Raw genomic sequence first — 16,576 nt, 5'->3', positions numbered from 1 at the left:
TCTCCTCCTTGGCAGGCGTACAGCTGAGCACGCACCGGGCAGAGACTTCTACTGCACTTCCCATCTCGGTGTTACAGATTGATGGACTAGAGGCCCAACAGGCAAAAAACGGTGACCGCCCCTTGCCACCAGAAGCTGAACCGTTTGTTGGCTGAGGACGCCGTGCCAGCTGTTGCCGGTATTGCAACTCTCATCGGACTGCATGTGGTTAAGGACAGAGAAGTCACGATAAGTAAATGTTTATTAATAAGACTGTTGTGTTATATTATAATTCTACTGTTAATTAACTGTTATCTCCTGCGAAGAGTTCACTATTGTTATAAATTAAACCGCACTGTGTTGGAGCTTGTTCTGCATTCTTTGCATTACTGCATCAGGGCACTTGCTTTCAGTGTCATCCAGTCACTTTTTAATGATGTTACTGTAAGGGGGTGGTCTTGCTATGGACAGTAAGAGATACGCTGGCACTTTAAGAGACAGCACCCCCCTTGGCTGGTGTGATGGTACATTCTGTCTCCCCTGCAAAAGCCTGTGTGTGTTGTTCTGCAAAGACTGGTGAGGGGAGGGGTTTGGCTCCTGTGTGGAGATTCTGAGCTGATGATGCTGCAGGGGCTGGTGTGCCTGCAGCTGTGAGAAGAAGACGCATAGCTTGAGGCTGACTGAACTTTTGAGATTGTGTAGACTCTTCTGGGGATAATAAAGGTGGCTGTCCTGTGTTACCGTGAGGAGCCACGAACGAAAACAAGAAAGGAATCTATAGTTTACAGGAGCATCTCCAGGACTGCCAAGCAGGAGAGGATCACGTTTCACAGAGCTTCTGGACAGACGTGCGCACCATCGTATAGGACTGCTGGGGGCCCCCCGGGACTGGACTGAGTCTCCGTTACTGTGAATTTAACCCAGTATGTGCACATGTTAGGGCCTAGGATAGGCTGCAATAGACAGAGCAACCATGTGGCCTGCGTAGCAGAGGCCAGTTAGGCTATAGTTAGAGTAGCATCATACTGCATTTACTGTGTTGTTTTTCCTGTTGGAAAATATATTGTTCTGTGATAGTTGGAGCACCGTGCTATTTGATGGCCCAGCTAAAGAATATCACTCTTGTAAATTGTCTTTTGTCATTACATACCCCTGGTTACTCCTTCCTATCACTATATTCCTTGCCTTTCAATAAATTTACCCTTTGCTGTTTGCACCTCTTCTTGTGTACCATAGTCTCCCTGCACGGTGGTGGCTTCCCCGATCATCGCTTCATTACCCAGCCACTGTATGGGGTTGTTATCCAGCTATGGTGTTGTGGTATTATTCAGTCACAATATGGTTGTGATATACAATCTGGGTAGGATGGTGTCAGAGCAACTTACTGTTAGAATTCCCAATGTCAAAAAAGGGGTCTGTTAATTATACAGCAAAACTGCAGTTCTCTGTGGGGCTGTTACCAATGAAAATGCTTTTATTGCTGTCATTGGCACAGCATGATTCCTGCCAGAATGCAGCCTAAAACCGATTGGACACAAAATATTAAATTGACAAAACATTCTGTAATCATCAATATATGTAACAAATAGTATATTAGTACACCTTATATAAGACTAAATGATGTACCTTTAGGATTGCTGCAATTTTGAGCCTCTACCCTTCTGACATTTAGGTCATCGTTGATCAGAACATGTGCTGAACATTTGGCTTGATGCTGCAAAAGAAATGTTTTATACCCATTGTTTCAATGTTATAATTTATTTGTATATAAATATTTGTATTTTAATATTTGTGCTAACATGCTGTGCTACAAAATTTAGTATAAATTACATTCTCTGAAATACAGCAAAGATTGTCATTGGCAGAAGACTGCAGTGATAAATTAGTTGCTTGAATTATTAAGCCACGTTCACACATTCAGTATTTGGTCAGTATTTTACCTCAGTATTTGTAAGCCAAAACCAAGAGTGGGTGATAAATACAGAAGTGGTGACGTTTTTATATTATACATTTACTCTGATTGTTCCACTCCTGGTTTTGGCTTACAAATACTAAGGTAATGTTCTGATCAAATACTGATTGTGTAAAAATGGCCTAAAAGCTCATGACATTGGAGTTGACGATGTGCGGTTGCCTCTACGAACTACTAATCCCCAATGAACTCCCAACCCACCTGAGCCGCAAATAACACCAGGACACCAGAATGGAATATAATGGCCACAGCAGCCTTTTATTTAAGTAACATACGACAGTTATAAATATAAATGCAACCTTGGGGAGGGTCCTTGAAGCTCTCAAATCTGGTGACCAAAACATAAAGAATACTTTTTGTGGACAAACACATACCATAAATTACTCCCAGCCGTTACCCCACTGGCTCGGGAGCACCAATACCCCATCGAGGTTGCATTGTCCACTTAATCCCTGGGGATCCGACCAACACTGCCGGAAGTCCCCCCAAATCACCAGACCCAAACCACGGATAATAACATTGAGGAATCCATATTACCACAGAGCCCCCAAAACCAATTTAGCACCAACTTCAAGGACCCCCTCCCCCCAAATGCCAACCGGACACCATGACCCGTGACATTGAAGAACATACCCCCAGACCAAATCCTGCACAAAATTAGGGCGGGCGGGACACTCCCTCGTGGCTCCGGAGCGCGAACTAAAGGTAAACGCCCCCATAAGCCTCCTAATATACCCCCTATATCCACCTCCTCCACCCCCTGGGATAATTAACCCCTTCCCTCCAACCCACTGTCATGAAGGGCCTCCACTTAGCCGCTGGGGGGGTTGTGCGGCTCGCTCCGGCCCCTGTCTTGACATTGGAATTGGCGATGTGCGGCTAGGTTGCCTCTACCAACCACTAATCCCCAATGAACTCCCAACCCACCTGAGCCGCAAATAACACCAGGACACCAGAATGGAATATAATGGCCACAGCAGCCTTTTGTTTAAGTAACATACAACAGTTATAAATATAAATGCAACCTTGAGGCGGGTCCTTGAAGCTCTCAAATCTGGTAACCAAAACGTAAAGAATACTTTTTGTGGACAAACACATACCATAAATTACTCCCAGACGTTACCCCACTGGTCGGGAGCACCAATACCCCATCGGGGTTGCATTGTCAACTTAATCCCTGGGGATCCGACCAACCACTGCCGGAAGTCCCCCCAAATCACCAGACCCAAACCACGGATAATAAAATTGAGGAATCCATATTACCACAGATCCCCCAAAACCAATTTAGCACCAACTTCAAGGACCCCCTCCCCCCCAAACGCCACAACGAAGGCAATTGAAAACCTCAATTGCCTGAGACCCCCCCACACCGAAATGCTATGGCCCTCTCAATACCGTCCTGCAGACCCAATGCCCACAAATCAATGCCCACGTCATTCAGATAAACACCATTAGCCAGCCCAAACTCCCCACTCCCTCTCTCCAGGTCAAAATGCTGAACCGACACCCCCCCATTCCTAACCAGGAAATTAGACACCGCCCTATTAACCTTTATCCTTGTCCTATTTAACTTGACAACCGATTTCGCATGCCGCCAAGTCTTTCTCGGGACAATCTCCGACCATACCACAATTAACCCATTAAAAGACAACCACAACCGTAGAAGATCGTGCTTAATATCCTTGACTAATTCACGAAAAGGATGAACTCCCAAATCATTTCCCCCTGCATGAAGAACTAAAATATCGGGGTCCTTATCAAGCCTAGTGCTATTCTGCACCTCCTGCAAAACTGTGTTCCAACCCATACCCCTAAAACCCAACCACCTGATTACTGCCACACTTCGTGAAAAACCCAGCTGCCACCCTTCTCGCCGAACGTCCTCACACTGAGCGCTCCAATAAACAAAGGAATGGCCCAGGATCCACATCAGCAAAGGAGTGCAACCTGTAATGACAAAAACCCACCATTAACCAACCAAAGTGCAAACAAATTAACCCAACATTCTCTGCCTAATGTAGCTCCACAAACAACGCCCCTGGGTGAACATACGACCTGTAATGCCCCGATTCCCACCATCCAATCCGCTGTATTACTTTTGATCCCAAGCCCCCAACCGCTGCTTCCGTAGCTGCTCCAATCCTGAAAGAGTGAGAAGCGAACCTAGACCCATCAATACCCAATCTGTCCAGACCTTTGCAAAAAACCACCACAAACTGGAACCTTGATAAGAAGGAACTGTCAGCATGACGCAGCAATGGCCCCTCGCCACTCTGTTGCCATGACCTGTAATCCTGCAAACAGCGCACCGGGCACATCAGGGATCCTGGCGCTCCCAAAACCACCCTTTTTCCCCTTCCCTCCTGGTCCGTTTTAGACCGCCTTATCCAAAACTCCAAACCATCGTCACCCCCAACCACGTCCCTATCCAACAACCCCCCCACCGGAATACCGTCCTGGAGATACCAACTCCCCCACCCTCAATACCCCCAAAAAGGCATGGGAAAAAGCAGCCCAAAAAAGAGAACACTCAAACCTTGACACACAAACATCGACCAACACTGCCCCCAACCATTCAAGAATGCCAAATGACAGAGGACGCCGGAAATCCGCCATATTGCCCCGACATCTGAACCCCTTGATGGCCTGGCAGACCAAAAAACACTTGGTCAAATCAACTTGACCCTGCAATTTAAATCCAAAAGTTAAACCGGCCCTAACCTGCCCTACCCTAGACACTGACCAACCCTCTTCCGCCCCAAAATCCAGCCACGCCAGAAACGCGCCAGAGGTGCCATACGAACGTGTCCCCAACCAGTCTTCCCAAGAACTCCAAACTGACTCGTAGATCGACCAAGTACCATAAGACAGAGATGCCCATATTAGAGGTTCTGCAGCCCCGAGACCACCTTCCAAAGCTCGGCTGGACACTCCAGACCCGCTTCCTCTGCATCCGGGGCCAAAGTCCGAAAACGCTCCCATTGCGAACGAGACAAAGAATCAGCAATGGAATTCCTAATACCTGGCACATGAGAAGCCGTCACATGAGCATTAACCGATAAACAAGTTAAAACTAACTTGAATCACCGGAGGAGAGGACGCAGTCAAGATGTTAACGGAGCATACCACTCCCATGTTGTCACAATTAAAACGGACTCTTCTATTCCGAAACTCCTCCTTACACAGGTTCACCGCCACCAATATGGGAAAAATCTCCAACAAAGCAATATTCTTTAGCTGAAACCACTCGTCAGGCCACGCAGCCGCGCACCATTGGCCCTTAAAATATGCCCCAAAACCCACTCCACCAGGCGCATCCGTAAACAGATCCAACTCCTCATTTACAACTGCCGTCTCCATGAGCAACGATCGTCCATTGTATTGCTCCAAAAAACTGTCCCACACCTCCAAATCTGCCTTATGTTCACTGGTAAGTCAAACAAAATTATGTGGGGCCCGCACTCCAGCCGTAGTGCTCGCCAACCGCCGAGAAAAGACCCTACCCATTGGAAAAACGCGACAAGCAAAATTCAATTTACCAAGTAGTGACTGAACCTCTCTCAATGACAATTTCTTCACCCGTCTAGCTCAAGACACCTCATCCCGCAACGCCTTCACCTTATCCTCCGGTAAACGGAACTCCCAAGCCACCGAATCAATCACGTTTCCCAAAAAAGACAGGCACGTACAAGGCCCCTCCGTTTTTCCTGGAGCAAGCGGTACGCCAAAACGCTCAGCTAACCACTCCAAGGCCCTAAGCAGCCTCTCACAACATCCTGAGTCGCCCGGACCGATACACAAAAAATAATCTAGGTAATGAATCAAAGAATCAAAACCCGACATATCCCAGACAACCCATTCGAGAAAAGAACTGAACGCCTCAAAAAACGCGCATGAAACCGAGCAGCCCATTGGCAAACACCTATCAACAAAAAATCCCCCCCCAGTAACAGCCCAACAATCTAACACTCTCTGGATGAACCGGGAGCAACCAAAACGCCGACTCGATATCTGTTTTAGCCAAAAGTACCCCCTTTCCACACCTCCGGACCCACTTTGCCGCCTCATCAAAAGACGCATACACCACCGAGCACAGTTCCGGCTAAATTCCATCATTCACCGACCTACCACGAGAGAAAGACAGGTGATGAATGAGTCTAAACTTATTCGGCTCTTTCTTCGGCACCACCCTCAGGGGCGAAACGACCAAATCCTCAAACGGAGGATCCTTAAACGGCCCCGACATCCTTCCCAAGTGAACTTCCTTTGCCAACTTTTCCGACACCACCCCACCATACAGGTCTGCTGACCTGAGTTTCTTCAGCCCCCATGGTATCTCAAAAGGAGGGTCAGGAATTCTAAAACCGTCCCTGAAACCGGATAACAACAGATCGGAAAGGCACTGGGAAAGGCACTGGGAGATCGGAAAACCAGGGGAAGAGTCTTGAGGAGATCATTTGCACATTCCCAGTGCCTTCTGGGATAAGTGAAGAGTCTCCGCGAGCTCAACGATCACTGGGTTTTGGCCGTTTCAGCTGAAAAGAGGAGATCGGAAAATCAGGGGAAGAGTCTTGAGGAGATCATTTGCACATTCCCAGTGCCTTCTGGGATAAGTGAAGAGTCTCCGCGAGTTCAACGATCACTGGGTTTTGGCCATTTCAGCTGAAAAGAGGAGATCGGAAAACCAGGGGAAGAGTCTTGAGGAGATCATTTGCACATTCCCAGTGCCTTCTGGGATGAGTGAAGAGTCTCCGCGAGCTCAACGATCACTGGGTTTTGGCCGTTTCAGCTGAAAAGAGGAGATCGGAAAACCAGGGGAAGAGTCTTGAGGAGATCATTTGCACATTCCCAGTGCCTTCTGGGATAAGTGAAGAGTCTCCGCGAGCTCAACGATCACTGAGTTTTGGCCGTTTCAGCTGAAAAGAGGAGATCGGAAAACCAGGGGAAGAGTCTTGAGGAGATCATTTGCACATTCCCAGTGCCTTCTGGGATGAGTGAAGAGTCTCTGCGAGCTCAACGATCACTGGGTTTTGGCCGTTTCAGCTGAAAAGAGGAGATCGGAAAACCAGGGGAAGAGTCTTGAGGAGATCATTTGCACATTCCCAGTGCCTTCTGGGATAAGTGAAGAGTCTCCGCGAGCTCAACGATCACAAATTTTGGCTCATCTTTCATCATTTTTAAGAAATCTCAATATGGAAGAGGCCAGGAGCCATTTGGTGAGCTGCATTTCCTGCTACATGTTCACAGACTTACCAGTGGAAAAGCCAAACTTCACATGCCACAAATGCAAGCTTGTGTCCCTGTTGGAGGAAAAGTTGCAAAATCTTGAAGAGAGGTTAGCTACTTTGAAGATCATTAAGGAAGGTGAAGAGTCTTTGACAGAGCAGAATTATCTCTCCATGTTACAGAAAGAGAAGAAATTCGAAGTGCACCTGAAGAAACAGAGGAATGGAGACATGTGACCCAGAGAAGCAGGAGGATCAGGAGGCAGTCAGCACCCATACTGCTCAGGAACCAGTACCAGGCTCTCACGCAGGAAAACGATGAAGAAATACATCAGGATAAGACTTTCCCCACAAGCAGCAACCTTGTACGCCTTCAGAGTCCTCCTGGATGGAGAAAGAAAAATGTTGTGAAGAAGAAACGGAGAGTGGTGGTCATGGGGGATTCCCTGTTGTGAGGAACAGAGGCCGCTATCTGCAGACCGGATATAACCTCAAGAGAAATGTGCTGTCTTCCAGGTACAAAAATTAAAGATGTGTCTGACAGGATATCAGGACTCTTTAGACCTACAGATGACTACCCATTCCTGCTACTACATGTGGGGACAAATGACACCACAAGAAACGACCTGGAAACCATCTGCAAAGAGTTTGAAGACTTAGGCAAGAAAGTGAAAGAACTGGGAGCGCAGGTCGTCTTCTCTTCCATCCTCCCAGTGGATGGCCATGGAACAAGGAGGTGGAATAAGATTCTGCAGGTGAACAACTGGCTATGTCGATGGTGCCGTCAGCAACGATTTGGATTTATGGATCACGGAGTGAAATACCTTTACGATGGACTACTTGCTAGAGATGGGGTGCACCTTACGAAGACTGGAAGACATGTATTTGGAAGTCGCCTTGCTACACTTGTAAGGAGAGCTTTAAACTAGAACAACAAGGGAAGGGAAGCAAAAGACCAGAAAAAGCCATACACCTGACAAATGCTATTGAGAACTCTGCTATTAGAAGTGGAAAGGAAGAACAAAGACAAAAGAATCTAATTAATAAAAATTTTGGAGAAAGAGAAACCAATCACAAACTAAAATGTTTCTATACCAATGCACAAAGCATGGGCAACAATCAAGGAGAATTGGAACTACTAACACAGGAAAAGAAATATGATGTAATTGGAATCACTGAAACTTGGTGGGACAATACACATGATTGGAATACAAGACTAGAAGGATACAACTTATTTGCAAGAAACAGACTTGATAAACGAGGAGGAGGTGTAGCATTGTATGTTAGAAACGTGTATATCTGCACAGAGATTGAAGCTTCAGAGACTGGGAGTTCTGTGGAAACTGTTTGGGTAAGAATACAAGGACAGAACAATGGAAAGGACACCATTGTAGGCATTTACTACAGGCCGCCTGTGCAAGCTGAAGATATGGATGAACTCTTTATGCATCAAATGGCCAAGTTCTCCAAAAATATGACATAGTTGTCATGGGAGATTTCAACTATCCAGACATTTGTTGGGAATCTCTCTCAGGCAAAACTAACAGGTCAAGGAAATTCTTGTCCTCTCTTGCTGACAACTTTATCTTCCAAAAGGTAGGGGAGAAAACAAGGGGAACTGCTAACTTGGATCTAATCCTTATAAACAGGGAGGAAATGGTTGAGGAGGTAAAAGTGGCTGGGACCCTAGGAGGTAGCGACCATGCTATTTTAGAATTTTGGTTAACTAGAGGAGGAAGACCTGTGAAGACTCAGACATCAAGATTAGATTTCAGAAAGGCAGATTTTAAGGGATTCAGAAAGAGAATTGGAGGGATCCAATGGCTGGATATCCTTAAAGACAAAATGTCCAGGAAGGATGGGAAATCTTGAAAAATGAAATTCTCAAAGCACAATTGCTAACAATTCCGAAAAGAGGGAAGAATAGGAAGCATTTAAGGAAGCCAGGATAGATGAACACAGAACTTAAGCACATACTTAAAAGGAAGAAAAAAATGTTTATAAAATGGAAAGAGGGAGGCATATCTAAAGAAGAATATAATGCTGTCTGCAGAACCTGCAGGGCACAAATCAGATTTTCTAAAGCTGACAATGAATTGAGGCTTGCAAGAGATGTCAAAAGCAATAATAAAGGATTTTGGGGATATGTCAAAAGTAAAAGAAAAGTCAAAGATCCTATAGGATTTTTACAGGATGAAAATGATGAAATGGTAAGACAGGATGTTGAGAAGGCCGAACTTTTAAATTCCTATTTTGCATCTGTTTTCTCTCAGAAAGGAAATGTAACATCAACTATTCTTCACTGTCCTATTAAGGGAATAGAAGAATCCAGGATATCTATAAACAGAAAGATAGCGAGGAAACACTTAGATAACCTAAATGAATTCAAGTCTCCAGGTCCAGATGAATTACACCCCAGAGTACTGAAGGAGATAGCAGAAGAAATTTTTGAACCCCTCTCCATAATCTTTGAAAATTCTTGGAGAACAGGAGAAGTTCCAGAAGACTGGAGAAGAGCAAATGTTGTTCCTATCTTCAAAAAGGGGAAGAAGGTGGACCCAGGCAACTATAGGCCGGTGAGTCTGACTTCTATACCAGGAAAGATCTTTGAACAAATTATTAAACAACATGTATGTCAGTACCTGGATAAGAATGAAGTGATTAAACAGAGTCAGCATGGGTTTGTAACTAATAAGTCATGTCAGACTAACTTAATTTCCTTCTATGACGGAATCACTGATTGGGTGGATCAAGGAAATGCTGTAGATATAGTATATCTTGACTTCAGCAAAGCATTTGACAAAGTATCTCATACAATCCTTATTGAAAAAATGACTAAGTATGGAATGGACAAGGCAACTGTTAGGTGGATTCATAACTGGCTTAGTGATCGGACCCAAAGAGTGGTCGTAAATGGCTGCACATCCAGTTGGAAGAATGTCTCAAGTGGGGTACCACAGGGCTCTGTCCTGGGCCCTGTATTGTTCAACATCTTCATCAACGATTTAGATGAAGGAATTGAGGTTAAACTGATTAAATTTGCTGATGACACAAAGCTAGGAGGGATAGCTAATACTAGAGAAGAGAGAGAGAGGATTCAAAAAGATATAAATAAACTGGAGCAGTGGGCAGCAACTAACAGAATGGTTTTTAACAGGGAAAAATGCAAAGTACTACATCTGGGCAATAAAAATGAAAAAAGCATATACAGAATGGGAGGAATAGGGCTAAGCAACAGCACATGTGAAAAAGACTTGGGTATACTAATAGGTCTCAGACTGAATATGAGTCAACAGTGTGGTGCAGCAGCAAAAAAGGCAAATGCAATTCTAGGATGTATTAACAGAAGCATACCGTCTAGATCACGTGAAGTCATTATTTCCCTCTACTCCTCTTTGGTCAGACCTCATCTGGAATATTGTGTCCAGTTTTGGGCACCACATTTTAAAAAAGACATCAACAAAGTGGAGCAAGTTCAGAAAAGAGCAACCAGAATGGTGACCGGTCTGCAAATCCTGTCTTATGAGGAAAGGTTGCAGGATTTGGGATTGTTTAGTTTGCAAAAGAGAAGACTGAGAGGAGACTTAATAGCTGTCTACAAATATCTAAAGGGCTGTCACATTGTAGAAGGATCAACTTTATTCTCATTTGCACAAGGAAAGACTAGAAGCAATGGGATGAAACTGAATGGGAGGAGACACAGATTAGATATTAGAAAAAACTTTTTAACAGTTAGAGTGATCAATGAGTGGAACAAGCTGCCACGAGAAGTGGTGAGTTCTCCTTCAATGGAAGTCTTCAAACAGAGGCTGGACAGACATCTGACTGGGATGATTTGGCGAATCCTGCTTTGAGCAGGGGGTTGGACCAGATGGCCCAGGAGGTCCCTTCCAACTCTGCGATTCTATGATTCAACAGTTCTGCCTTCACACCATCTGGAAACCTATTTAGATAAGGGGCCATCGTGGCCAGTTTCACTGGTGTCTCCCCCTTTGGAATTACCACTCTCTGCTTTTCCTTTCTGCTTCCTAAAGCATCTGGAAGCACCAAGCGAGGTTCCACTACAATGGGAGCAAAGGTGCTTGAATTTGCAGCTCGCCCTGAATTTACACTGCCCATCATTAAATTGCCAGCAGAGACCCTGTTTCTGGGTGCCCGACTGCCCCGACTGACCGCCTGCCCCTTGACCACCGCTTTGCGCATTTGAAGACCCGCCCCCCCTCCGGCAGGAAAGGAATGGCTGAACTTAGTCTGTGTCATAACCTTCAACCACAGACTTATGTCTTTCCGATCCCACCTCATCGCCGGATGAACCGCCTTCCTCTGCCTAAACTGCATGTCGTAACGGAGCCAAGCCTGACCCCCGCATACCCTATACTCCTCCCCAATCGAATCTAAATAACAAAAAAATGGAGAACAGTTCTCAGGCGCCTACTCACTAATCACGCTAGCCAAAATTGCAAACGCCTGGAGCCAATTAGCGAACGTTTGCAGAATCAAATGCCATCTCCGTTTTTCCTCCTCTTTTTTGCTATCGTCCTTCTTTCCCTTATCCAAATTGAACTTTTCCAGTGGTAGCAGGGAAAAATACTCAATGTACTCATCCTTCCAGATCTTTTCCCGCACCTCCTTTTTAAGATGAGCACCCAGTGGGCCCTCAAAGCATACATACACCTCCCCATGGGCCCTATCATCTAAATGGATCCGACATTCCTTCTCTTTTTCAGTCTGAACTGAAACAGACACAGAGTCCGCTCGGCCCACTGAGACCCCAGTAGCCGCCCCCGACGGGCCGGCCCCTCGCTCCTGCGACCCCACCCAGGTGGCTAAATGCACTGATGGCTCTCTAACTACTTCCATCCGCTCCAACAAATCCCGCATGGAAGCTAAAATCTCCCCAAGCCCCCCGATTGTTGACGGGCCCTGTTCCCCCACTACCTGTCCTAATGCCACCGGCCACCCCCTACCCCGCTCCCGACTGCAGGGGACCTCACTAGTGATGATGACAGACAAGCCAAAGAGCCATACTCACAGGGCTGCAAGGACGCTGTGTCTCCTCCAGCCGCCATTCCCGAATCCCGCTGTGCGTCAAAACTGTCCCCAGAGGTCCGATACTCGCCGAAACAGGCTCTCTTGACACCGCTGCACACCTGGGCCACTCTCTTCTGAGATCTTCATCGCTCCGACACCCGCTGAGGCCAGTGGGCTGCACAGGCACAGGGGCTGCCACCTGTAGCCACCCACCGCCCGCACCCCCCAGCGACTGTCTGTCGCTCTGTCCTTGGTCCTCCCCCACCGCTGGTCCAGTCAGGGGGCCCACATCACAGGGCACACTCGCCCGCCCCAACCGCCGGGGGCTGCCGCCTGATAATCCACCCATGCTGGCCCTCTCACTGCCACCACATGCCGAGCAGGCAGGCCGCCCGACTCCATGGCGGCCTGCCGTGACATCATCCATCCGCGCCGGCCCGGCGCGTGCAGGCCCCGCCTCCCGATCAGGCCTGGGAGAAGGCCGAGCAACCGCCGCTGCACCCAGGCCGGCCTTTGGATTCCTCCCGGCCCGGGGCCTGCCAGCACGCCTACCAACAGGCACTCGAGCTGAAGGGTCCCTGGAGGGGCTCCGGCGCTGGGTGGTTGGCGCAGCATCCGGGGACAGGCGCTCTGGAGACCTCACCCTCCGCCTTGCACAGGGAGAAGCAACGGCGGCCGACCCGCCGCCTCCCCCGATGATCCCGGCCACCTGCTCCTCTAGCCATCCATCAGGCTGTGCCTCTGCTGCCGCCCGCAGCCTCTCCAGGACCGCGGATATGGACTCCATGCTTGTGGACAATCCCTCGTGGCTCCGGAGGGGGAACTAAAGGTAACTGCCCCATAAGCCTCCTAATATACCCCCTTTTATCCACCTCCTCCTCCCCCTGGGATAATAACCCCTTCCCTCCAACCACTGTCATGAAGGGCCTCCACTTAGCTGCTGGGGGGGTTGTGCGGCTCGCTCCAGCCCCTGTCTTTGTGTGAACGTAGCCTAAAGATGATTTCACACATTTTGATTGTTATGTCTTTGGTGCTGCTCCCATTTGTTGTCACAAAAAACTTTCCAAAGTCACCAAAATTGTCCTTTTTGTATCCTTCACAGTTTCTTTAGTTCCCATACAGTGTCATCATGTATTTTCTTTATTAGGTCACGTGCACATGTTGAGTATTTGGTGAGTTTTTTTCCTCAGTATTTGTAAGCCAAAACCAGGAGTGGAACAATTAGAGGAAAAGTATAATAGAAACATGTCACCACTTCAGTATTTTGTATCCATACCTGATTATGGGTTACAAATACTGATGGAAAGTACTGACCAAATACTGAACGTGTGGACGTGGTCTTAAATGGCATTCATTGCAATTCATAATTTTCTCTGGTTTTCCCACTTAGGGCTCTTTCACGCATCAGTTTTTATGGTATGCGTGCTATCTGTTATTTGTGTGGATATATCACAAACCCAGTCTGCAAAATGCCCCCACCAAAGAGTGGAAATAGGTCCTGCCATGCTGCCAATCAAACTTGCCAATGCAAGTCAATGGCACCATAGATAAAAAGAGATTTAATTTATGTGATGTCAGTATTTTACTATTTAATAGCTAGAAGAAGCTAAAAACAAGAAAAACAGATGTATCACATAGAGATGAGTGAACTTGTTCAGAAAACATTTGCTAATCTCAAATTTGGCACAAACGTAGCACATTCGGATTCGTGTTCGGTTTCACAATTATTTCTACTCAAAGTCTGCAAAATTCGGTCACAGTTCGGTAAATTATCGCATTTCCACTACTGCTTATGTTATTACTTTGACTAGGAAAGTGTTGTTGCATGATGATCCGGGGGTACGTGTTTGATGACGGGTGGGGGTGTGGAGAGGTTAGAGGAGCATGTGGAGAGGTTAGAGTCCTTTTGTTCTCTTAACTTTATGTGTGTTGACTCTGGCAGCCAATCAGGGTGCAGAAACCATCCACAACGTCATGACACAAGGTCTTCTGTGATTGGCTGCTGAAGTCACATGTCCCTGGACATATAAAAAGCAGACATCTTGTTTTGCTGGTGCCATTTTCTCAGTGTCATAGTGCAGAGAAACCGCTCCTGATAGTGCGGCAAGTGAACTTGTCAGTTAGCTAGATAGGATCCTGTCCTGTGTGAAATCTATCTTCCAGCATCTAACTAGATTGTACAAAAACTGTGTGGCAGTCTCAGGAGGCCCCATTTGCTAATACTAATCATTTGTGATAAAACTGTGTTTCAGTGAAATATCAAAAGGCCAGATTTCCACTTAAAAATCGTTAGGCCTCATATTGGGGTGCAGCCACGAGGCGCAATTAGCTAGTCCAAATTGTTTGTGATAAAACTGTTTTTCAGGGACAAATCAGAAGACCAAATTTCCACTTTAAAATAGTTAGGCCTAATACTGAAGTGCTGCGAGGAGGTCCAATTAGCTAATCCAAATCGTTTGTGATAAAGCTGTGTATCAGAGACAAATCAGAAGGCCATATTTCCACTTAAAAATCGTTAGGCCTAATATTGGAGTGTAGTCAAGATGCCCAGTTATAAGCAAAATGAAGCATCAGGTGAAATGCAAAAATAAGAAAACTGTGAAGAATATAGGACTGGAGATACTGTATGATTCTACACCACAAAATGAAATCATATAAAGAAAAGGTGTGAATAACCAAAATACACACAATAATAAATTTAAAAGTAATATTTTATTTAGAACTCAATAAAAAAAAGTGTAGTTAGTAAAAGTATCATAGTTAGCCGTAAGATGGCTCCACCAGTGGTTTACAGGCAAAGCAAAACAAGGCCCCTTAAAAAATTGTGAGGAAAGAATGGTTGTAGATGATGAGGAAAAAGCTAATATATTAAACACCTTCTTCTCCACGGTATTCACGGTGGAAAATGAAATGCTAGGTGAAATGCCAAGCGACAAAGAAAACCCTATATTAAGGGTCACCAATCTAACACTAGAAGAGGTGCAAAACCGGCTAAATAAGATTAAAACAGATAAATCTCCGTGTCCGGATGACATACACCCACGAGTACCAACAGAACTAAGTAAAGTAATAGACAAACCATTATTTCTTATATTTAGGGACACTATAGTGACAGGGTCTGTTCCACAGGACTGGCGCATAGCAAGTATGATACCAATATTCAAAAAGGGCGCTAAAAGTGAACCTGGAAATTATAGGCCAGTAAGTCTAACCTCTATTGTTGGTAAAATATTTGAAGGGTTTCGGGGGGATGTTATTCTGGATTATCTCAATGAGAATAACTGTTTAATTCCATATCAGCATGGGTTTATGAGGAATCGCTCCTGTCAAACCAATCTAATCAGTTTTTATGAAGAAGTAAGCTATATACTGGACCAAGGTGAATCATTGGACATGGTATATCTTGATTTTTCCAAAGCATCTGATACCGTGCCACACCAGAGGTTGGTACACAAAATGAGAATGCTGGGTCTGAGGAAAATGTGTGTAAATGGGTAAGTAACTGGCTTAGTGATAGAAAGCAGAGAGTGGTTATAAATGGTATATTCTCTAACTGGGTCGCTGTGACCAGTGGGGTACCGCAGTGGTCGGTGTTGGTACTTATTCTCTTCAACATATTTATTAACGATCTGGTAATAGGTTTGCACAGTAAAATATCAATATTTGCAGATGATACAAAACTATGTAAAGCAGTCAAAATAAGAGAAGATAGTATTCTGCTACAGATGGATCTGGATAAGTTGGAAACTTGGGCCAAAAGGTGGCAGATGCGGTTTAACATTGATAAATGTAAGGTTATACACATGGGAAGAAGAAATCAATATCACCATTACACACTGAACGGGAAGTCACTGGATAAATCTGACATGGAGAATGACTTGGGGATCCTAGTTAATGGTACACTTACCTGGAGCAACCGGTGCCAGGCAGCGGCTGCCAAGGCAAACAGGATCATGGGGTGCATTAAAAGAGGTCTGGATACACATGATAAGAGCATTATACTGTACAAATCGCACATGGAGTTCTGTGTACAGTTTTGGGCACCGGTGCTCACAAAGGATATAATGGAACTAGAGTGAGTACAAAGGAGGGCAACAAAATTAATAAAAGGGATGGGGGAACTACAATACCCAGAGAGATTAGCAAAATTATGATTACTTACTCTAGAAAAAAGACGACTGAGGGGCGATCTAATAACCATGTATAAGTATATAAGGGGACAATACAAATATCTCTGAGGATCTGTTTATACCCAGGAAGGTGATGGTCACAAGGGGGCAATCTCTGCGCCTGGAGGAGAGAAGATTTTTCCACCAACATAGAAGAGGATTCTTTACTGTTAGGGCATTGAGAATCTGGAATTCCTTGC

The 16,576-nt window shown here is 45.7% G+C and overlaps 1 protein-coding gene across 2 annotated transcripts in view; it reads right to left on the bottom strand.

Moving 5' to 3' along the window:
* LOC141092522 (T-kininogen 1-like) overlaps positions 1-16,576 on the bottom strand; it is a 170,158-nt gene that overhangs the window by 120,192 nt on the left and 33,390 nt on the right. For both annotated transcript variants that reach the window (XM_073578743.1, XM_073578745.1), the window contains exon 3: positions 1,606-1,693. In XM_073578743.1, coding sequence (XP_073434844.1) covers positions 1,606-1,693 — 88 coding nt within the window. The remainder of the gene's footprint in view (positions 1-1,605; positions 1,694-16,576) is intronic.

Source organism: Dendrobates tinctorius, unplaced genomic scaffold (genome assembly GCF_039654945.1).
Source record: "Dendrobates tinctorius isolate UK_male_01 unplaced genomic scaffold, ASM3965494v1 ptg000060l, whole genome shotgun sequence".
NCBI classification, from domain to species: Eukaryota; Metazoa; Chordata; class Amphibia; order Anura; family Dendrobatidae; genus Dendrobates; species Dendrobates tinctorius.
Note: the sequence above shows the minus strand (reverse complement) of the source record. Positions and strands in the feature narration are given on the sequence as shown.